Source organism: Tursiops truncatus, chromosome 13 (assembly GCF_011762595.2).
Source record: "Tursiops truncatus isolate mTurTru1 chromosome 13, mTurTru1.mat.Y, whole genome shotgun sequence".
In the NCBI taxonomy this organism is placed as follows: domain Eukaryota; kingdom Metazoa; phylum Chordata; class Mammalia; order Artiodactyla; family Delphinidae; genus Tursiops; species Tursiops truncatus.
Window position 1 is genome coordinate 10,840,611 of NC_047046.1, and position 23,165 is coordinate 10,863,775.

At 44.5% G+C, this 23,165-nt stretch overlaps 1 protein-coding gene across 4 annotated transcripts in view; it reads right to left on the reverse strand.

Moving 5' to 3' along the window:
• Positions 1-23,165, reverse strand: part of SUDS3 (SDS3 homolog, SIN3A corepressor complex component) — a 152,878-nt gene that overhangs the window by 112,588 nt on the left and 17,125 nt on the right. For 3 of the 4 annotated variants that reach the window (XR_012325174.1, XM_019950227.3, XM_019950226.3), the window contains exons 7-12: positions 20,912-21,007; positions 19,909-19,970; positions 19,726-19,747; positions 18,455-18,560; positions 4,450-4,534; positions 670-755 (exon numbers count right to left, since the gene is read on the reverse strand). Coding sequence is in view for 3 of the 4 variants with exons in the window: in XM_019950227.3 (XP_019805786.1) it covers positions 670-755; positions 4,450-4,534; positions 18,455-18,560; positions 19,726-19,747; positions 19,909-19,970; positions 20,912-21,007 (457 nt within the window). In the remaining variant the exon portion in view is untranslated. Of the gene's footprint in view, positions 1-569; positions 756-4,449; positions 4,535-18,454; positions 18,561-19,725; positions 19,748-19,908; positions 19,971-20,911; positions 21,008-23,165 lie in introns of those variants that run through there. The other variant, XM_019950228.3, reaches the window with a different exon arrangement.

The window sequence follows — 23,165 nt, forward strand, 5'->3', positions numbered from 1 at the left end:
AAACGCCCCCTTCCCTCAACCCCATTTACTGCAGTGCACGTCGTCTCCCGGGCGAATTTTTCTGTCTTTCAGCCGGTGGAATGGATGGCATACGTCAGATGTTACACAAGGCATTCATTTCTCCGAGAAGGCTTAGAGCCAGGAGAATTAATCTCCTTCTGCTAGGATCTCTGCCCCAAGCTTCTGGGGAAATGGTGAATTGGGCTTGACAAGGAAGGTAGCTACATGATCCACTAATCAGATTCAAAACATGAAAATGCACTGAGGAGGGTACCCCTTCCCGCTCCTCATGACAGCAAGACCTACAGATAATTAAGAGAGACGTCCCTTCAAACTCAAAGGAGGCTTTAAAAAAAAAAAAAAGACAAAGTATAAGCAAAAAACAAAGAAATCAGTAAAGCAAACTCCCAATTCTCCTGAAAGTAAAATAGTCTCATGGTGACGGATGACTGGAAGAAGTCAAGGCAGGGAAAGAATGACACAAAGGCGGGAAGTGCCTGGCCACAAGGGCGCCTTGCAGAATCCACCACAGTGTTCTCCATTTTCCAAGGCCAAGCAAGTAGCAAGTCCCAAGTTAAAAACTTTCTATTAAGAGCAAAACAAAACCAAAAACCATTCCAGAAAAGGGGTCAAGGGAAGAACAACACTGGAGAAAGTCAGGCCGCTGACCTCCGGCGGATCACGAAGAGCCCGCGCTGAAGCTGACCCAAGTAAATCCTCATCTTGGTGCTGTCGCTTGTCTTCCTCACCCAGATCTGCAGGGGAGATGGAAAAGGAACAGGATGAGAGAGGCTAATCCTGAGGGGCAAATCAGAATGTTTGCATGAATTAGGTGTAGCCAGACAGCTGGCAACCTCTTCCTGTCAACCCGTGAGGCATTCACAGGCCTTGACCTCTGGCCTCCTAAAGGCACATCTCCACTGCAGAGAGCAGGCATCACCCTTGAATTCATTTCTCCCAGCCATCTCTCTTACACCTTTGAGTAAGAAAATGGAAAGCACGGTGTTCTTGAGTTCCATTTTTGCCTTCATCTTAAAGACTTTTTTTTTTAAGACTGCACCGTGTAGCAGGTGGGCTCTTCTCTTAGTTCCCCGACCAGGTATCAAACCTGTGTCCCCTGCACTGGGAGTGTGGAGTCTTAACCACTGGACCACCAGGGAAGTCCCCTTAAGGACTCTTTTTGATATGGTATGACTACAGCATTATCAACATTCAAGACACATGTATTCATAAACTTACAATCAAATTAGAAAATACTTTCCTTGCCCCTAGGGACTTCCATAGTATAGCCTTTCAATTCTCTGGTTTCCTGGCAATTAAGGCTAATGGTCATAACAGCAAAAGATAGAAAAATTAACAACAAAAGAAATGCCCACGGGTGAGCGAAGGCCCAATGAGGATGCTGAGAAGGCCAAATTAGCTTAAGACAGTCCTTCCCTCCTGACCGCATCACTCTCCCACAGATGGGATCAGATGTCTGGCACTGTACAGGGCAGATGTATTCTTCCCTAGAACTGAAAATGAGCTCTTCCAGCATGGGGCCTGCCAGAACTGCCAAGTGCACCCAGTATGTGGCATCCCTGCAGCCAGGGAGGGCAAGGAGAGCTGCCACCTCGGTCACCTGACCCACTTGTGGGGGAGATTGCTGGAGGCCAGACACTGTGCTGACCAAACTGAGCAAGCTCCCTCATCCTCAGAACAATCCTATGGAGTAAGTACTGTTATCACCTCCATTTTACAGAAGAGCAAGGCTGAGTCCACTTGTCCAATGGGAATCCTGGCGCCTGACATCAAAGCCCCTTGCTCTTCTTACCTGGTTCCCCACTTTCTCACCCCTTCTCTCATCCATGTTATTAACACGCGACCAGATGGAGACAAAAGCATAAATTTTTTAAAGATCTGCATCTCACCTATATATGCAAGTACAAGTTTACAGATACAGCTCCACCTTTGCCCATTCAGTTATCAGGTTTATAAAAAGCTTATTCAGGGCTTCCCTGGTGGCGCAGTGGTTGAGAGTCCGCCTGCCGATGCAGGAGAAACGGGTTCGTGCCCTGGTCCGAGAAGATCCCACATGCCCAGAGTGGCTGGGCCCGTGAGCCATGGTCGCTAAGCCTGCGCGTCTGGAGCCTGTGCTCCGCAACGGGAGAGGCCACAACAATGAGAAGCCCGCGTACCGGGGGAAAAAAAAAAAAAAAAAAAAAAGCTTATTCAGGGCTTCCCTGGTGGCGCAGTGCTTAAGAATCTGCCTGCCAATACAGGGGACACAGGTTCGCTTCCTTGTCCGGGAAGATCCCACATGCCTCGGAGCAACGAAGCCCTTACACCACAACTACTGAAGCCTGCACACCTAGAGCCCACGCTCCGCAACGAGAAGCCACTGCAATGCGAAGCCTGTGCACAATGAAGAGTAGCCCCGCTCACCACAACTAGAGAAAGCCCACGCGCAACAACGAAGACCAAACGCAGCCAAAAATAAATAAATAAATTTATTAAAAAAAAAAAAAGCTTATTCAGAAAAAGAGAAAGCTATTCTCAGTTTCTATTTCCTTACTGTGATTATTTAACAACAAAGAGACTTTAAAGTCAAATACACTTGTTTAAAAATAAAGACCTCACCTGAAGCTGAGCCTCTAAAGGACCTTGCAGAACCATTTTAAACTGAAAACTGACCCCAAGGAGGGCTGAAGAGCTAGTCACCAACATGCTCAGACCCACGCACCAAATATGCTCAGAGTCAAGTTATGCAGAAGCCAAGTAGCTTCAGTGTTACTTAGGATTTCACCTGAAAAAATGAGCTGGAATACTTCCAAGAAGTGAGAAATGTTTTCCCCGCTGCAAGCCTCCGACGCACTGAGCCTTCTCCCCTCCAGGAGACATGTCTCAGTGTCACCGTTTCCTTGTCAGACTTCGCTAACTATTATGTCAAAGGGTGACAATCTTCAACAGAGAGAGAGAAAAAAATCTAACTTGCATTTGTTTTCCTGAGAAGTCCTGAGGTGTCACAGAGAATAATGCATGGGTTCTGAAATTAGGTTCAGGGACGAGGAGGCCACACACCCTCTGTGCAGCAGCCCACATGGCCAGGCACACGTGTTCCACTGTGAAACTGCAAAGCCTCCTGCCAGGGCAGCGGCTCTCTGAGATGCCCTGTTCCGACCTGGCTTAGGGTGACACACAGATTGCGAGCCCAGAGGAAAATGACATTCATTTATCTGGAAGGCTCTCCCTAACTTCTAAGTTAACAATCATTTTGCTAACTAGTTGTCACATTTGAGGGCATTTTCAATTCAGGAAGCTGGGAGAATAGAATAGGCTTACGTTATTTCATAATCCAGCTTCATTAGACTTACTATGCTCTGGCATGAATAAGTTACAGAGGGAAGACACATAAAAATCAATTTCTTTGCAGACATTTGTGGACTGATAAAAGATCAAGCCAAACAGGCTATTAACGTTTTAAACTGTTTTTTGACTACTAACAATACCAGTTACACACTGCTGACACCCTCCTAAAGAAGGGTCAGCCGGAGAACTCACAGGCTAGTCACATCATCCTTCAGCATGACCCTCAGAGCTGACTTTCAACCAGACCCCATCCTATAAGAGAGACTGGAGGAGATCAGTCCCTCAGGGTAAGAGCCTGGTAGCTCATTGCTCAGAAGCACAACAGGACACGCCGGATTAGAGAGACAGCAGGTGAAGAGTAGTGTGTGGGTCAGATCAGGCCAGCACCCATTTACTGAACACTTACTGTGTGCCAGACCCTGTGTCAGGTGCCTTATTAGATCCTCAGAACATGAAACAAATCTGAGTGCACATGAAAGCTCGAGAGAAATAACAGCAAAGACAGAGTACGCTCCAACGGCAAGTCCCATCCTCAGCAGATGGCTGCCTCAAAAAGCAGCAGGATTTGAATACACAGACATCACACCAACTTGCCTTGTGTTCTTTCCTGCAGTCTATCTCAGTGGTGCCCAACTCAATTACTCTGCAGGGAGTTCACAAAACCACAAGGCTTACACAAACCCGCATAAACTGTAGTCATGCAAAGTAAGGAATTTTTTTTTTTTTTTTTTTTGCGGTACGCGGGCCTCTCACTATTGTGGCCTCTCCCTCTGCGGAGCACAAGCTCCGGACGCGCAGGCCCAGCGGCCATGGCTCACGGGCCCAGCCGCTCCGCGGCATGTGGGATCCTCCCGGACCGGGGCACGAACCCGTGTCCCCTGCATCGGCAGGCGGACTCCCAACCACTGTGCCACCAGGGAAGCCCAAAGTAAGGAATTTTTAAGGGTGATTTTGCCTATGTGCAATTTCAGCCTGAACGTGCTGATTTTAGAATCTAACCCACATACAACACTGTGATTCCACCGTACTTTCTCGGTGGCACTCACATTGCAGGTCTGTCCCATTTTGCTTTCCTAAAGGGTGACAGAGGTTCAGTCTTACCTCATTGGCTCCGACAGAGCTGATCACACAACTCAATTTCTGGTTGTCCTTTGACTCCAGATAGATGGCCTGGCTCTTGTGGTACCTGCGGGAAAAAAGACACACATTTATTTTTTTAACCACTTTATTGAGGTATGACTGACCTGTGAGACGTAGTACGTATTTAATGCATACAACTCAATGAGTTTCGGGATAAGTACATACCTGTGAAACCATCACCATCAAGGCCATAAACATAATCCACCTCCTCTCAAAGTTTTCTCCCACCCTCTATTATAACTACTGTTTTCTGGCTTTTTTTTCCTTTTGTGGTAAGAATATTTACCATAAGGTTTACCCTCTTAACAAATTTTAAGTGTACAGTATTGTTAAGGGCCCAAATTTAGAAAAGGAATAAAGAAATGGCCACAAAGGAGGGAAGAAAAAAAAACACAACAAAAAATATAATTAAAGGAATCTTAATTTATAGTTGAGGAACAGCCTGGATTTCAGGTTTAATTTACAGGCTTCCACCCTTGGATTAGATCAGATGACCTCCTAATCTCCTTCTAAGTCTAAAAATTACATTCTTGGTTCCCCTGCAGAGTGGAAAAGGGGGCCAAGGAAAAGGCTGGAAAACTCTGTATTTTAGTTTTTTATTTGAACTATATGACCCAGTTCAAAAAGTAAATTATAATTTTTTAAGTAAAACCTCTGTCCCCACTTTCTGCCTCCACCCCAAAACACTGAGGAGGGTTGGGTGGACAAAATGAACAGGTGGGCTTGAACAGACTGTCCCGTTATATATTTTCTATTTGTCCAAGTAAGTCATCAACAAGAAGGCAAGCCAAATTCAGTCCTTACTTTGATCACTCATTCAGCAAATACTCATTCACCACTTGTTGTGTACCACTGACCACCCTGGAGGGTGGAGTGGACAGTGAAGAAGGCCACAAGGTCCCTGCCGTCAGGAACTTCAAATACAGTGGCAGTGGCAAATAAGAAATAATCACACCTGGCAAGTACTAACTAGGTGAAGTTCTGACTGTTAGACTTGCACCAAAGGGTATCTAATTTGGCCTGGTCAGTCGGGAGAGCAGCTCTGAATGAAGTAGATAAGACAGACTCCCCCCTTTCAGTCCCTGCATCTATTCTGTAGTGTAGGACCACCCTCACCTTCTTCTACAAGTTCAGGGACAAGGCAGAGGATGAAAAATGAGGAAGCCAGGGCCAAAGCCCAAATGAGTCAGTTACAGGTGCCACAGGAGGAAGGAGCAGCTACTGGGTGACAGGAGTTGGAAACATCAGCTGAGCTGCTGCTGGCAGCCCTGGCCTAGGCCAGCCCAGTTCAGTCAAGATAACCTTTGGTTCATTCTGGCTGCAAAGAGTTGGCTTAACAGACCCACTAACTCATATAACTTCCACCAAAACACATCTCCCAGCAAAGCACTGCATCTAACCATTATTTCTGTGGGGGAAGAAGACAGACTCTGTTTTGCTGGTACAGTGAAATAATCCACTGCTAAGATATCACAGTAAAGGATGTACTTCACTCCCACAATGGGCTTTTTCCAGTCAAGGTTCTAAGCATTCTTTAATCTGCTACTTAGGAGCGGAAAACTCAAGTTTCCAAGTCAATTTACTTCCTGAGAACACTGTTAAAAGAAATCAAATCATAAATTCAATTAGAACAGCGAGACTGGTTTAGACCCAGCTTGAAAGCTGCTTTTGGCCAGGGATTAGTTGGTAAACTGGGTCAGAGGACCTCCATTATGCTAAATATGTAATATTACAAGGTCTGAATTAACAAAGTGCATGAAGAAAGGTTCAATTAGTTCACAGAAAACTCAAACTTGAGTTTCCCTCCCACATCTAAGCCAACCATCCTATGTAAATGGTAACGTCTTGAGTAATGGTTAGAATAAAAACAGAAGGGGAGGGCTTCCCTGGTGGCGCAGTGGTTGAGAATCTGCCTGCCAATGCAGGGGACATGGGTTGGAGTCCTGGTCTGGGAAGATCCCACATGCCGTGGAGCAACTAGGCCCGTGAGCCGCAACTACTGAGCCTGCGTGTCTGGAGCCTGTGCTCCGCAACAAGAGAGGCCACGACAGTGAGAGGCCCGCGCACCACGATGAAGAGCGGCCCCCGCTTGCCACAACTAGAGAGAGCCCTTGCACAGAAACGAAGACCCAACACAGCCAAAAATTAAAATAAATACATTAAAAGAAGGCTCAACATTTAAAAAAAAAAAAAACCAGAAGGGGAGAACATTCACAGTTATTCTATGGGGGTTGTGAGTTATTAGAGAGATTAAAAACACAAAACAACATGCAACTAGCCTCAAGTCATCCTGATACTACTTTCTAAATAAAGAAAGGTCATGGGTGTGGTGTAGGAGTATATTACTAGTGTGGAAATGTGGTCAATATACTGCTCAGTCAAGAAAAAAACTACGTCCATTATGTCCCTGTGTGCGTAATACAACATAATACGTGTTACATGTGTATCATATACACACACATGTAAAAATTAGTAAATTTATATTAAAATCTCTATTAAGTGTATATTAAAATTTCATAAAAATATAAAGTTTTATAAAAATATAAAATAATGATATTCTTTTTATTGCATAGCCTTCTTCTTTCCAGAATAAACAGGTATTACTTGTAATCAAAAAGTAAACAGTACTTTCTTATAAGTCATGGTACTGAAAAACACCGAAGTAGCCAAAGGGCAGGAAGAAAACTTAATGTCACAAATTAATGTCTTAGTGTCTGTTAAAGACAACTCTGGGAGACAAGCCAGACAACTCTCCTGAGACGTGCTGCATTTTCCCTCAGATGCGCTCAGCACCCAAACCCCAACCCATCCGACTGGCTTTAAAGTAAACCTCAGGAGTAAACCACGCAATGTAACCTACTACCCCTGGGAAGCGGTCTGGGACCTGCACAGCTGGCCACCTCCCAAATCCGCCTGCTCTGGAACCGCCGGATGGTGGTGGCCTGAATGGCCAGCAGTGCTCCATGTGCTCCCTGGGCTCCACAGGAGAGCTCGCCAGCGTGTTTCCCAAACCAGCTGATTCCCAGGTCCTCGTGAAGCAGAGGCCCTGGGACCTCCAGCGGTTGTCAGGCACCACACAATGGTCTTGGGGAACCATTATCCCTGGATATCAAATCTAGTAAATTACCCAAATTCCCTGGGGAAAAAAAAATAAGTCCTCAGAAATTAAAGTGCTCATGCTGGGGCGGTGGTTTCAAGATGAAACCAAAAAGTATATGACAACCGTAACATACAAATTTACTTGCCGATTTCTAAATACTAATTAAAAGGAGGGGGGGATTCAGAATATGTTTAGACACAAAAAAATGTTAAAAATACAAAAATAAAGTTAAATTAGTAAAAATGTACATTATCACTTTTTTTTTGCCAATTAACCTGTTTTACAAGCTACAACTCATCTCTGCTGAAAAAAATACTTTAAATAGCCTCAGAGAACAAGCCCCAAATGTCAAATTGACTTTATTACTAATGGAAATCCTGACCCGGGAATCCCTACAGTTAAGTTCTTAAAGCTCTGCCTCTACTGTTAAACCTGACAAAATAGAACCACTGCTACTATTGTGGAAAAAAGCAATTGCTTTAGAAGGTGGGTCAAAAAGTGGGGCAGGGAAGGGGTAGAATTAATTTAATTTTGTATCCTACTGTACTGATATTAATGTGTCATTTCCCCAAAAAAACCCATGAATACCATGTTATAACTACAGGACTTAAAGGAATCCTGATTCTAGCTGTAAAGAGTCACTGTTTTGAGTTAATAATCTCTCGTGTCAGGCAAAGGCCGGAGGGTTAAATCCACCCATGCAAGTGGGTGACTTCACTGAATTCACTTCAGCAGTGCTGGATTTAAAGTGAGGAAAGAAAAAACAGTCCACCGGCACCATCAGTGAGTTACTTTAAAATCTCAGCTACTTTCGCAGTACTTTCTAAGAAGGGTTATAAGGTTCAAATCAAAATGTGAGGAAAACTTACAGGATATAAAATGTCTTAAAAGCAGTATAAGACCCAGGAAAAGGGAAGATGCTTATCTTTCCAAAAGAAATGTAGCTTGATAAGCTTTCAGGCCAAGATGGGAAGCCTGAACCAGGCTCATTTTGCTGAAGTCATTAAAACTGAATGAAACATGTTTTACCAGAAATACTGTTTCACCAAAATACTCCACATCACTGGAAAGAGCAGAAAGTGATTCAGCCAACCTCTCAGCCACACGCCACAACTGCTGGAAAAGAAGGAAGAATGAAAGCCTCCAAACTGGCAAGGACACAAAAGCCAAACATCAGGAGCCTGGTGAGCCGCGAGAGGCCGGTCCTGTAGAGGACTCCTGGCAAACACCTTCCAGATGCAGGGGGCGGGGGGGGGGGGGAACCTGCCTTTCAGCAGATGAGTCATGAACCTGACCTCCAAGGCCAAAGATGGCAAACACACAGAACACAGAAAACAACAGTCTCAATATTTAACAAGAGAGTAAGCAACTTGAAAGTCACTAAAATAGTAAAATGCTCCGAGACACTTGACAGATTTCTGCCGCCACTGGGAGAAAGACAGTGATTGTGACATTCCTTCAAAATGCTTAGGTGATCTACCACACCCCACCTGACCACTGCCTACATTATGAAACACCAGTCACCGTGGGTCCTTTCTTTAGAAAAACAAGAATTTTATTTTACTGCATTTTCATCCTCAAGACATGTCTCACAAAGTCTAAGGATTAAGCCTTAGAAGGAGGAAGATCAGAAGCAACGCAATGACAAAACGAACATCATTTGAAATATCACATGGCTTTAAGACTCACAGATCCGTAAAAATGCTAGCGATAAATCTTATCATTTTTGAAGATGGTTCTTATGTGTGGGCTTGATCTTTAAAGGTTATTTGGTTTTCATTATTAGAAACATTTTTCATTTTATTTTGCCCCTCAGGGTGTTGAGCTGTCAGGGCCTGCCACCTAGTGGTGCTGTGTTCTGATAAACTATGTTAGGACACAACATAACTGGCCTCTTAGAAAAACAGTCGTCAAATGACAGGGGCAGAAGTCACTAAGATCAGGGTTACAGGGGGCGGAGTCAAGATGGCGGACTAGGAGGATGCAGAATTCGCATCTCCTCACAACTAGAGCACCTACCAGGCACCGGTGGGGAACCATAGACACCTAAGCGGACAGGAAGAACCCCCAGGGGCCGGGTAGGACGTGGGGCATGGGGGGAGTGAAGGGGGAGGAGAAGTGGAGGCAGGACAGGACTGGTGCCCCTGAAGGGTGGCTGGGGAGGGGAAGGGATCCCTCGCCCCAAGGGGGAAATTGGGGGAACACTGGGAGGGCAGAGGATCAAAAGGGAGTGTGGGGGCTTCCCTGGTGGCGCAGTGATTGAGAGTCTACCTGTCGATGCAGGGGACATGGGTTCGTGCCCCAGTCTGGGAAGATCCCACATGCTGTGGAGCGGCTGGGCCCGTGAGCCATGGCCGCTGAGCCTGCACGTCTGGAGCCTGTGCGCCGCAATGGGAGAGGCGACAACAGTGAGAGGCCCGCATAACACACACACACACAAAAAAAGGGAGTGTGGCCAGGTTCCCCTTGCCCACTTGGGCCCCCAGGAACCTGCTGAGATCCCGGGCCTGATCCTCTGCCCACTGAGGCGGCCTCCAGCCACGCGGGTCCTGAAGGAGTGGGAGGGAGGGAAGGGGGAACAAAAGTAAAGGCCAGACCTCTGGGACCAGCACCCCTGAGGGGCGGCTGGGGGAGGGGAGGAGTTCCTACACCCAGTGGGACCCATCCACGGTTAGGGGTCCAGTGACGAGGGAGACCCTGGGGAAGGGGGTGGGGGAGGCCAGCGCTTTCCCTGTCTGCTTAGGCACAAGGGAGCCCAGCAGGCAGGGTCCTAATCCCCTGCCCTCGGGGCCTCCCTCTTGCCTCACAGAGCCCAAGCCCCTCCCCACACCCCCACCCAGGGCCCCACCCCTACACTGGGGGACCCCCTCCAACGCCCTGGGCCTAAACCCCACCCACACAGCCTCCCGCAGGGCACTACCTCTAAACTCAGAACTCCACTCTGCAGAGGTCCTCCTTTCCAGGAGCAGCCTCTCCCCTTGCGCAGGTCCTAAGCAGAGTCCCCCCACGCTTGACCATTGCCCCGCCTAGGCCCCGCCCCACGACCACAGTCACCCACCCACCGGCCTAGGTCCCGCCCCACCCTAAAGCCCACCCCTGCCCAAGTTCCACCCCTGCCCAAACTCCACCCCCCTAGGCAAGACTTTTTTTTTTTCTGTTTTCGTCTTTTAGATTGGGGTTCTCTTTTATCTTGTTAATTCACTGTTGCTGATTCTTTTATATTTTTATTTTTCTTAATAAAGTTTTTATTTTTCGAATTTTATTTTATTTTTTATACTTTGTTATTGTTCTCTCCTTTTGGCTTGTCCCCCCCCCCAACCTTTTTGTTTCTTTTCCCTGCTGTGGTTTTATTTTACCTTGTTGCAGTTGCTTCAATTAAAGTTTTGTGGCTTTTTTTGTGGTACGCGGGCCTCTCACTGTTGTGGCCTCTCCCGTTGCGGAGCACAGGCTCCGGACGCGCAGGCTCAGCAGCCATGGCTCACGGGCCCAGCCGCTCCGCGGCATGTGGGATCTTCCCGGACCGGGGCACAAACCCGTGTCCCCTGCATTGGCAGGCAGACTCTCAACACTGCGCCACCAGGGAAGCCCCAATTAAAGTTTTATTTTTCCTACTATATTTTTTTATCTAATTTTATTTTGTTTTTTATTCTTTTTTATTTTTATTTTTTGCAGTACGCGGGCCTCTCACTGTTGTGGCCTCTCCCGTTGCGGAGCACAGCCTCCAGACGCGCAAGCTCAGAGGCCATGGCTCAAGGGCCTAGTCGCTCCGCGGCATGTGGGATCTTCCCGGACCGGGGCATGAACCCCTGTCCCCTGCATCGACAGGCAGATTCTCAACCACTGAGCCACCAGGAAAGCCCTGTTTCTTATTCTTTGATATTGTACTGCTCCTTTTTTTTCTTTCTTTCTTTTTTAAACAACGCCACAAAGTTTGTGAGATCTTGGTTCCCAGGCTGGAGGTCAGGCCCAGGCTCCTGTGGTGGGGGCTCCAAGTCCAAACCGCTAGACTAAAAGACAACCTCAGACCCCTGAGAATATTAACTGGAGTGAGGCCTCCCAGAGGTGCTCATCTCAGCGCCAAGAACCAGCTCTATCCAACTGCCTGTAAACTCTAGTGCTGGACGTCTCAGGCCAGACAACCAGTAAGATAGGAATACAGAACCACCATCAAAAAGAGGAAAAAAAAAAATGAAATGACAGAAAAATATGTTACAGATGAAGTAGCAAAGTAAAAACCTACAATACTAAAAAAAATGAAGACAAAATAGGCAGCCTGCCTGAAAAAGAATTCAGAGTAATGATAGTAAAGATGATCCAAAATTTCGGAAACAGAATGGAGAAAATACAAGAAACATTTAACAAGGATCTAGAAGAACTAAACAGCAAACAAACAGTGATGAACAACGCATTAACTGAAATTAAAAATACTCTAGAAGGAATCAATAGCAGAATAACTGAGGCAGAAGAACGGATAAGTGACCTGGAAGATAAAATGGTGGAAATAACTGCCAGGGAGCAGAATAAAGAAAAAAGAATGAAAGGAATTGAGGACAGTCTCAGAGACCTCTGGGGCAACATTAAATGCACCAACAATCGAATTATAGGAGTCCCAGAAGAAGAAGAGAAAAAGAAAGGAACTGAGAAAATAATTGAAGAGATTATAGTTGAAAACTTCCCTAACATGGGAAGGGATACAGTCAATCAAGTCCAGGAAGCACAGAGAGTACCATACAGGATAAAACCAAAGAGAAACATGCCAAGACACATATTAATGAAACTATCAAAAGTTAAATACAAATAAAAAAGTATTAAAAGCAGCAAGGGAGGGCTTCCCTGGTGGCGCAGTGGTTGAGAGTCTGCCTGCCGATGCAGGGGACACGGGTTCGTGCCCCGGTCCAGGAAGATCCCACATGCCGCGGAGCGGCTGGGCCCATGAGCCATGGCTGCTGAGCCTGCGCGTCCGGAGCCTGTGCTCCGCAATGGGAGAGGCCACAACAGTGAAAGGCCCGCGAACCCACCCCCCCCCCCCAAAAAAAAAAGCAGCAAGGGAAAAGCAACAAATAACATACAAAGGAATCCCCATAAGGTTAACAGCTGATCTTTCAGCAGAAACTCTGCAAGCCAGAAGGGAGTGGCAGGACATATTTAAAGTGATGAAGGAGAAAAACCTGCAACCAAGATTACGCTACCCAGCAAGGATCTCATTCAAATTTGATGGAGAAATTAAAATCTTTATTTTAAGAGATAAGAGAATTCAGCACCACCAAACCAGCTTTACAACAAATGCTAAAGGAACTCTCTAGGCAGGAAACACAAGAGAAGGAAAAGACCTGCAATAACAAACCCAAAACAATTAAGAAAATGGGAATAGGAACATACATATCGATAATTACCTTAAATGTAAATGGATTAAATGCTCCAACCAAAAGACACAGGCTTGCTGAATGGATACAGAAACAAGACCCCTAAATATGCTATCTACAAGAGACCCACTTCAGACCTAGGGACACATACAGACTGAAAGTGAGGGAATGGAAAAAGATATTCCATGCAAAAGGAAATCAAAAGAAAGCTGGAGTAGCAATTCTCATATCAGACAAAATAGACTTTAAAATAAAGACTATTACAAGAGACAAAGAAGGACACTCCATAATGATCAAGGGATTAATCCAAGAAGATATAACAATTGTAAATATTTATGCACCCAAAATAGGAGCACCTCAATACATAAGGCAAATGCTAACAGCCATAAAAGAGGAAATGGACAGTAACACAATCATAGTAGGGGACTTTAACACCTCACTTTCACAAACAGACAGATCATCCAAAATGAAAATAAATAAGGAACTACAACCTTTAAATGATATATTAAACAAGATGAATTGAATTGATATTTATAGGACATTCCATCCAAATAAATAGAATACACTTTCTTCTCCAGCACTCATGGAACATTCTCCAGGATAGGCCATATCTTGGGTCACAAATCAAGCCTTGGTAAATTTAAGAAAATTGAAATCGTGTCAAGTATCTTTTCTGACCACTATGCTATGAGACTAGACATCAATTACAGGAAAAAGCTGTAAAAAATACAAACACATGGAGGCTAAACAATACGCTACTAAATAACCAAGAAATCACTGAAGAAATCAAAGAGGAAATCAAAACTTACCTAGAAACAAATGACAATGAAAACAACACAACCCAAAACCTATGGGATGCAGCAAAAGCAATTGTAAGACGTAAGTTTATAGCAATACAATCCTACGTCAAGAAACACGCAAAATCTCAAACAACTTAACCTTACACTTAAAGCAATTAGAGAAAGAAGAACAAAAAACCCAAAGTTAGCAGAAGGAAAGAAATCATAAAGATCAGATCATAAGTAAGTGAAAAAGAAATGAAGGACAATAGCAAAGATCAATAAAACTAAAAGCTGGTTCTTTGAGAAGACCAACAAAATTGATAAACCATTAGCCAGACTCATCAAGAAAAACAAGAAGACTCAAATCAACAGAATTAGAAACGAAAAAGGAGAAGGAACAAGTGACACTGCAGAAATACAAAGGATCATGAGAGATTACTACAAGCAACTCCATGCCAATAAAATGGACAACCTGCTAGAAAAAATAGGACAAATTCTTAGAAAAGCATAAGTTTCCGAGACTGAACCAGGAAGAAACAGAAAATATGAACAGACCAATCACAAGCACTGAAATTGAAACTATGATTAAAAATCTTCCAACAAACAAAAGGTCAGGACCAGATGGCTTCACAGGAGAGTTCTATTAAACATTTAGAGAAGAGCTAACACCTATCCTTCTCAAACTCTTCCAAAATACAGCAGAGGGAGGAACACTCCCAAACTCATTCTATGAGGCCATCATCACCCTGGAACCAAAACGAGACAAAGATGTCACAAAGAAAGAAAGCTACAGGCCAATATCACTGATGAACATCGATGCAAAAATCCTCAACAAGGGCTTCCCTGGTGGCGCAGTGGTTGAGAGTCCGCCTGCCGATGCAGGGGACACGGGTTCATGCCCCAGTCCAGGAAGATCCCACATGCCGCAGAGCGGCTAGGCCCATGAGCCATGGCCACTGGGCCTGCGCGTCTGGAGGCTATGCTCCGCAACGGGAGAGGCCACAACAGTGAGAGGTCCATGTGACGCAAAAAAAAAAAAAAAAAAAAACCCTCAACAAAGTACTAGCAAACAGAATCCAACAGCACATTAAAAGGATCATACGCCATGATCAAGTGGGGTTTATCCCAGGAATGCAAGGATTCTTAAATATACGCAAATCAATCAATGTGATACACCATATTAACAAACTGAAGGATAAAAACCACATAATCATCTCAATAGATGCAGAAAAATCTGTTGACAAAATTCAACACCCATTTATGATAAAAACTCTCCAGAAAGTAGGCAAAGAGGGAACCTACCTCAACATAATAAAGTCCATATATGACAAACCCACAGCCAACATCATTCTCAATGGTGAAAAACTGAAACCATTTCCTCTAAGATCAGGAACAAGACAAGGTTGTCCACTTTCACCACTATCATTCAACATAGTTTTGGAAGTTTTAGCCACAGCAGAGACGAAAAAGAAATAAAAGGAATCCAAATTGGAAAAGTAGAAGTAAAACTGTCACTGTTTGCAGATGACATGATACTACACATAGAGAATCCTAAAGATACACAGAAATTTCTTGCATTCCTAAACACTAATGATGAAGAATCTGAAAGAGAAATTAAGGAAACACTCCCATTTACTACTGCAACAAAAAGAATAAAATACCTAGGAATAAACCTACCCAAGGAGACAAAAGACCTGTATGCAGAAAACTATAAGACACTGATGAAAGAAATTAAAGATGATACAAACAGCTGGAGAGATATACCATGTTCTTGGATTGGAAAAATCAACATTGTGAAAATGACTCTACTACCCAGAGCAATCTACAGTTTCAATGCAATCCCTATCAAACTACCAATGGCATTTTTCACAGAACTAGAACAAAACATTTCACCATTTGTATGGAAACACAAAAGACCCTGAATAGCCAAAGCAATCTTGAGAACGAAAAACGGAGCTGGAGGAATCAGACTCCCTGACTTCAGACTATACTACAAAGCTACAGTCATCAAGACAGTATGGTACCGGCACAAAAACAGAAATATAGATCAATGGAACAGGATAGAAAGCCCAGAGATAAACCCATGCACATATGATCACCTCATCTTTGATAAAGGAGGCAAGAGTATACAATGGAGGAAAGACAGCCTCTTCAATAAGTGGTGCCGGGAAAACTGGACAGCTACATGTAAAAGAATGAAATTAGAGCACTCCCTAACACCATACACAAAAATAAACTCAAAATGGATTAAAGACCTAAATGTAAGGCCAGACACTATCAAACTCTTAGAGGAAAACATAGGCAGAACACTCTATGACATAAATCACAGCAAAATCCTTTTTAATCCACCTCCTAGAGAAATGGAAATAAAAACAAACAAATGGGACCTAATATAACTCAAAAGCTTTTGCACAGCAAAGGAAACCATAAACAAGACGAAAAGATAACCCTCAGAATGGAAGAAAATATTTACAAACAAAGCAACTGACAAAGGATTAATCTCCAAAATACACAAGCAGCTCATGAAGCTCAATATTAAAAAAACAAACAACCCAATCCAAAAATGGGCAGAAGACCTAAATAGACATTTCTCCAAAGAAGATATACAGATTGCCAACAAACACATGAAAAGATGCTCAACATCACTAACCATTAGAAAAATGCAAATCCAAACTACAATGAGGTATCACCTCACACTAGTCAGAATGGCCATCATCAAAAAATCTACAAACAATAAATGCTGGAGAGGGTGTGGAGAAAAGGGAACCCTCTTGCACTGTTGGTGGGAATGTAAATTGATACAGCCACTATGGAGAACAGTATGGAGGCTCCTTAAAAAACTACAAATAGAACTACCATACGACCCAGCAATCCCACTACTGGGCATATACCTTGAGAAAACCATAATTCAAAAAGAGTCATGTACCACAATGTTCACTGCAGCTCTATTTACAGTAGCCAGGACATGGAAGCAACCTAAGTGTCCATCGAAAGATCAAACAATAAAGAAGATTTGGCACACATATACAATGGAATATCACTCAGCCATAAAAAGAAACGAAATTGAGTTATTGGTAGTGAGGTGGATGGACCTAGAGTCTGTCATACAGAATGAAGTAAGTCAGAAAGAGAAAAACAAATACCGTATGCTAACACATATATATGGAACCTAAAAAAAAAAAAAGGTTCGGATGAACCTAGGAGCAGGACAGGAATAAAGGCACACACATAGAGAATGAACTTGAGGACATGGGGAGGGGGAAGGGTAAGCTGGGATGAAGTGAGAAAGTAGCACTGACATATATACACTACCAAATGTAAAATAAATAGCTAGTGGGAAGCAGATGCATAGCACAGGGAGATCAGCTCGGTGCTTTGCAACCACCTAGAGTAGTGGCATAAGGAGGGTGGGAGGGAGACACAACAGGGACGCGATATCGGGATATATGTATGCATATAGCTGATTCACTTTGTTATACAGCAGAAACTGACACAACACTGTAAAGCAATTATACTCCAATAAAAATGTTAAAGAAAAAAGATCCGGTTTACAGACAGAGCCAGCCTTCATCTTCCAATGTGTTATTAACTCACTGCAGCCTCAGAGGTGGAACTGATTTATTTTAGGCATCACGAGGTCTCTAAGCTTTTTTCCCAACTTCAGAAATACAATATTATAAGGTTATCAACTAACACAGTGTTGGGGTTTTTTAAGAAAGTTCAAAACATTCAAAATAACCACAACTTTAATTTTGGAATTTTGGGTTAAATAAATATATTGAAACTCAAAAAAATCATATAACCATTATAAATGACAATTACAGAGATCATACAATAACCCAGAAAAACATATAAACAAGTGGAAAGGCAGTACGCAATTATGTGTCTGCCATGACTTAACCTGAGTGAGACTATGCCTGCATGTGGGCAATGAATAAAAGGAAGAAATTCGAATTTAAAGAAAAGGTGGCAGTGTCCCGGTGACTTAACACCTAGGAGAACGCCTAGTCACAGAGCAAACAGTAAATATTTGTTGGAAGAGTAAATGCATGAGTATTTGTTTTTCACATTGTTTTGCCATTTTCTTCCCAATGAAAACGCTGGTGGTCTGAAGGTTTCAAACCGTCTTCAATCTAAACTAGTAACGTTTTAGGATACACCTCCCCTGATTATTTTTCCTGGAACACTCGTGCTGCAGGATGTTGCATGCAAAAGGGTACCTCAGTCAAATAAACAACACCTAATAACATCTCAGAAATTCACAGTGTACATTAGCATATCAGAGGACCCAGAGTGCTACAATGATGAAACCCGTTGGTCTTAGCTAACATGGCCATTCCCCCAAACTCATCTGACCACAAAATCCTTTCTTCCACAGAACTCCTATTAATTTTAGCACACAGGGGTGCAGTTAAGAGGGGGCAGAGGGGGACATAAGCCCTGATGCCAGTCTACAGGGGCACCACAAGTTCTAGTATGGTGAGAGCAGCATGGAGAGAGAAGGGGGGCCACTACTAGAAGAGCACGTTTTGGGGAAGCACTGCCTTCAGAGAGCTAAAAAGCCGTATGGATCCAAGACTCCTGACAACTTCTAAATGCTCCTCTACCTTTAGTTAAGCAGCAGCCACGCTCTGAAATAACAACTATAGACAGCCCCAGCCCTATTTCCAAATGGTTCTTTTGAGATTCTAACGAGTAATCTGTGTTTACCAAGAACATACCATCTTTTATCATAGTACAGTTTGCCATCTTCTATCCGAGCTTCAAACCTCTGGGCTGGAGACTCTGCAGGTGTGGCGGGCAAGTGTTCGGGAGAGGATGGGGATGCTGGAGGAACCAAAGAGATATTTCAATGACTAAGTGTGGCATGAGCATGCGAGTCCACCAGCTAACATGCTTTCATTGAAATACTATTAAAACGGGGGAAACAATCATGATCAAGTCCTTACAGTTGTAATAAATGGGAATTCAACAAAATTCTTGTACATCACATCTAACTGAATCCTTAAAGCAACTCTGTGAGGAAGGCAAGGCAAAGAGAAACCTCACCACACAGAAGGGAAACTGAAACCTAAGGCTCGGACAGCCTAAGGGGTTTGCCCAAGGTGACTCAGAGTAGGACTGTGGCAACACTGACCATCAGAAGCTCCAATGGCAAGAACTAGAAAAATCTCTTTAAATTTATAAAAATGGAATCATTTCTAGAAATATTTATTACAAAGCAGGGCAGGTTACTGGGCAGTGGGTTCAAATCATCTGATAACTGCAGTGGGTTCAAATCATCTAAATTCACACACTCACAAAACCCCCTCCCCACCAGGCCTTCAGAAACTCAGGACGTCTCTGTGGACCATGGCAGCTCTCAGAAGGTAATTATCTAGAGCGAGAAGAATCTTGTTTTCTTTCACAAGACTTGCCTGGTAGAGGGATGTGTAAGTAATCGCAGCGCTTAAAACCAAAAAAAAAAAAAAAAAGCCTTGTCAGTTCAGAATTCTATTCTGCAGCCTAGCAACGACCCTTAAGTGCTGCTCTAAACAGAAGCACCCCGAACACTGGGTGGGTCTCCTCTGTAAGCTGGGACTGGGAGCAGCCCGAGAGGCCGTTACCAGAAGCAGCTGCGAAAAGCCACTGGGTAAGCGTGCCTCGTACTGAATTCCACAAAGCAACTCACACTGCAAAACCCTTCTGGTTTCATTTTCAGAAATGCATGTGCACTTAAATCTTATGCCTGATGCCTACAAAGAAGGAAATGTCTCTCTTAAAATAAATCCTAAGGAAAAGACAAAGTAACTTTAACATAGCAGGATTAAAAAAAAATAAATCAGGGGAGGGTACACATGAGGTCCACTCCAGTTTTCATGATGACTGCTCTTAGGCAAATGATGAACATTTTGCTTTTGAAAACTGCAACAACTTCCTGTCAGGTATTCGCATGCTTTTCCAACAATATGATAAAAAGATTGCACGAATGCCAGCAACATCGTGCACTTACCTGGTCTCTTGGGTGACTTCAGCTGTAAGAAGAACAAAAAAATCTTAGAGAAAATCATTTCAGATACAACGTAAGGTGTCAAAGGTATAAAAGTGATTTAACAAGTAGCAATAAGAACAAAATAAAGCAGAAAACCCACATCAAGCCTACACTTTCAAATGAATCAAAAAAATCGAACTGTACCTTATTTAACGTTCTCAGATCCTCCATGATCTGTTCATCTGTTAACAAATAGTTTAGCTGGGGTGTTCAGAGTTAAAGGAACGTGTCTGAAAAGGATGGCTGCCAAGCAAATAGAAAGAAACAAAATGGTGCCAGCGTTTGAGAATCTACAAAGTGAGAGTATGTTCCACCATGTTTCTATAGTTTGCCTCTTGGAACTTTTTGATCTTCCTACTAAATGTCATGGAGCCAGGTATCTAAAAGAATTCACATCCCCCCCCATCTTACAAACTTCTATGGTAAGAAGGTGAAATGAGACTCCATAGGTAACTACAACAACAGTGAGAGCCCAGGCCACAGTAAAGAACTTCATCCTCAATCTGTGAAGTGCTTTTGTTCCAAAGATCTGAGACTTCCACACAGGTACAGGATTAATCTTGCCTAACAGCTTCAATTCTCAGTTGATAAGATGAAGGGAACGTGAACTTATGCCCCTTCCTCGTGGCAGACAAATAACAAAACCATTCTGTACAAATGGCTATTTATTATCTCCTCGAGACGATGGAAACAACACTCCCCCATGTGTCCCCTTCCCATTCCCACTGTTATGATTAAAGGGGCTTCTTGATGTCCGACTGAGATCTTTTGCTTTAATTAAACAACAGTTTGCAATCCACTGTTTGGGGGACATAGCTGACTGAAGTACGAAAGGCAAGTATTACGGTCCTCATTTCACAGATGGGAAAATCTAAGGCACATGAATCTCCCAGTGAGTGTCAAAACCAGCACAGAGTCCCTTTCCAAATAACTGCTGTCTATAAATTCCTCCCACTCAAAGCAGTAACAATTGAGGACTCCAATCATAAAATGGCCATCCCCTACCTCCCGGATAAAAACATGTGCTTTCCAGCCAAACATGACAATTTCTGAAGGACCACGGCCATGTGTATTCTATCGAATGGAAAAGCAAAGGATTCAACAGTCTAAAGGAAGAAAAGTGATTAAGGCTTGATGCAACGGATATCAGGAGCAGGTTTTCGTCTCTTGTCTGGGATGGGGACAGGATCATTTGGTCGCCTCCGCAACTTTCTGGTCATGATGGGTTTCACTTCCATAGAATCTGTGGCAAGAATGGAATGGGTGAATCTATCCAACTCCAACCTGAAGTCAGCAAGAATTTGCAGTGTAAGAATATCGGCCCCAGAGCCACCCAATCAGAAGTGTTTTATCGGGGACGTCTGGTCCACACATGGCCCGAGTCAGACACCGTATCAGACTTTCGAGAGGTCTGTGCTCAGGAGACTCAGACCTGCTGACCTAGGAGCACACCCCTCTCTGAGACACAGCCCCGCCCTGCAGCATCCCACTGCAGCCACGGCTGGCCTCTCTCTGGCTCCCTGGAAACTAGAAATTTTCCTCTCCCTCCCTCAAATCAAGAGGCCACAGAGCAGTAGGCTCTTGGGATCAGAAGGAACCTTTGGGTCTTCTCTAATTCCCGCCGTTCCCACAGAGAGTGGGTAAACCAGAGCCCACCGGCATGAAAGGCCCTTTGAGAGGCCTCTGGCCTCAGGCCCAACATTTTTACATGAGATTTACAAACCTGGGCTCTTTTCATTTTACTTTATAACCTTTTGTGACTGCTTGACTATCCAGACTGATACCCTGAGGGCTCCTGAGAAAGGCCTCCTTTCTTCCTCCTCGACTCACCCCTCACCACACACTTTTCCCCTGCCGCCCGCAGCGGCCACACAGATCTCTCCTCTCCTGCTCTGCCTCCTTGGAGTTCTTCTTGCTGGCCTGCTCCTTAGACACTGGTGCTCTGCGGGGTCCAGTCAGTTCTCGGCCTGGATCCCGGCGAATTTCCCGTCACCAGTTCCAGCCCCACCCACCCCGCTGCATGGCATCCCACACCCCATGATGTCACACACTCTTCTCCAGGTTCCACATGAACCCACTTCTTCCCCATGTCTCAGGCCCCAAGGCCATCTCCCCAACGACCCACCCTTCCCAGCCGGAGCCAACTGTCATCTGTGACTTGTCTTTCTTCACCCACACATCAGACCCACCAGATAATGACACTTCTGCCTGTGAACGGCCTCTCAACTCCATCCCCTCATCACACCCTGTCTCCCTCAAAGGGATCTTCGGAAGACATGAACCGGATCATTTAGCACATCACTCTTTCTATGAAATGTTTCAATGGCTCGCCATTGGCTACAGAATAAAGGCCGTGTCTCCCTTCCGGTCTCCCTCCCTTCTCCTTCCTTCACAGAGAGCCCGGGAGCAAGCTTTCAACTATTCTGTTACCCAAGGGCACCTTACTTTCTATGCCTTCAAGCCTGTGTGTGCTGCCCTCCGCCTACCCTCCTCTTTTCTGCCCAGAAACTCCTACACAACATCCTCGGAGAGCAGCTCAACACTGCCCCTGCTGTGATGGCTTCCCCGGAGTCACGCCACCTTCCCAGCAAGCAGAGCATCTGTACAAACCCCTACCACCAACCGCCAGCATCTGGGACACTCCCCCCAGCGGATGCATGGATTCCACCCCAACGCAGAGCGATCGTTCTGGCGCATGGGAGGGGCTGGCTGCACGGGGTTTCCTGCAGAACAACTAGATGAGGTCAAGTCTGATGATGAGATGCAGTTAATTCATGACTACGCATCCTGTGTACAGAGCAGACAGGACAGCCTTAGGGAATTCAACATAGCCCGTCCACCATGGCAACTCTCGAGACCCGAGAGGCCTTGGTTTGTGCGAACAAAGTCAAAAGGCATTTCTGCAGAAGAGAAATGGGCAATACTGACTTTTCTCCCCTAGGAATGGAGGTAAAGTGACCAGAACCAGTGACCTAATGAACATTCATAAAGGTGTATTCAGAAGTGGGGACGGAAGGAGGACAAACACGCACCCACCCCTGGGAAAGGGGAGCCTTCTCCCTAAAAGACATCTCTTACCCTATGCTGAGATGCCACCCTTCTCCAGTTTCTTACTGGCCGGGTGGGTGGCTATCCCTGCGGCCGCTGTGTGACATAAGGCAGGCTGCGTAAATACTCTTACGTCTCAAGTTTCCTCATCCATAAACTGGAAATATCAATAACCCACCCTCGCAGGGTGCTGTGAAGATTACATGAGATGATACATGTGAGCCCTCAACATAGTGCCTGGCATAATAAGAGTTCAATCAATGCTAGTTTTTATTATCATGTTCTTAGCCAGGAAAAAAATCATACAAAGATCTTTTTGAAAAGTCAAGGCACAAACAGCTGGAACAGAAGTG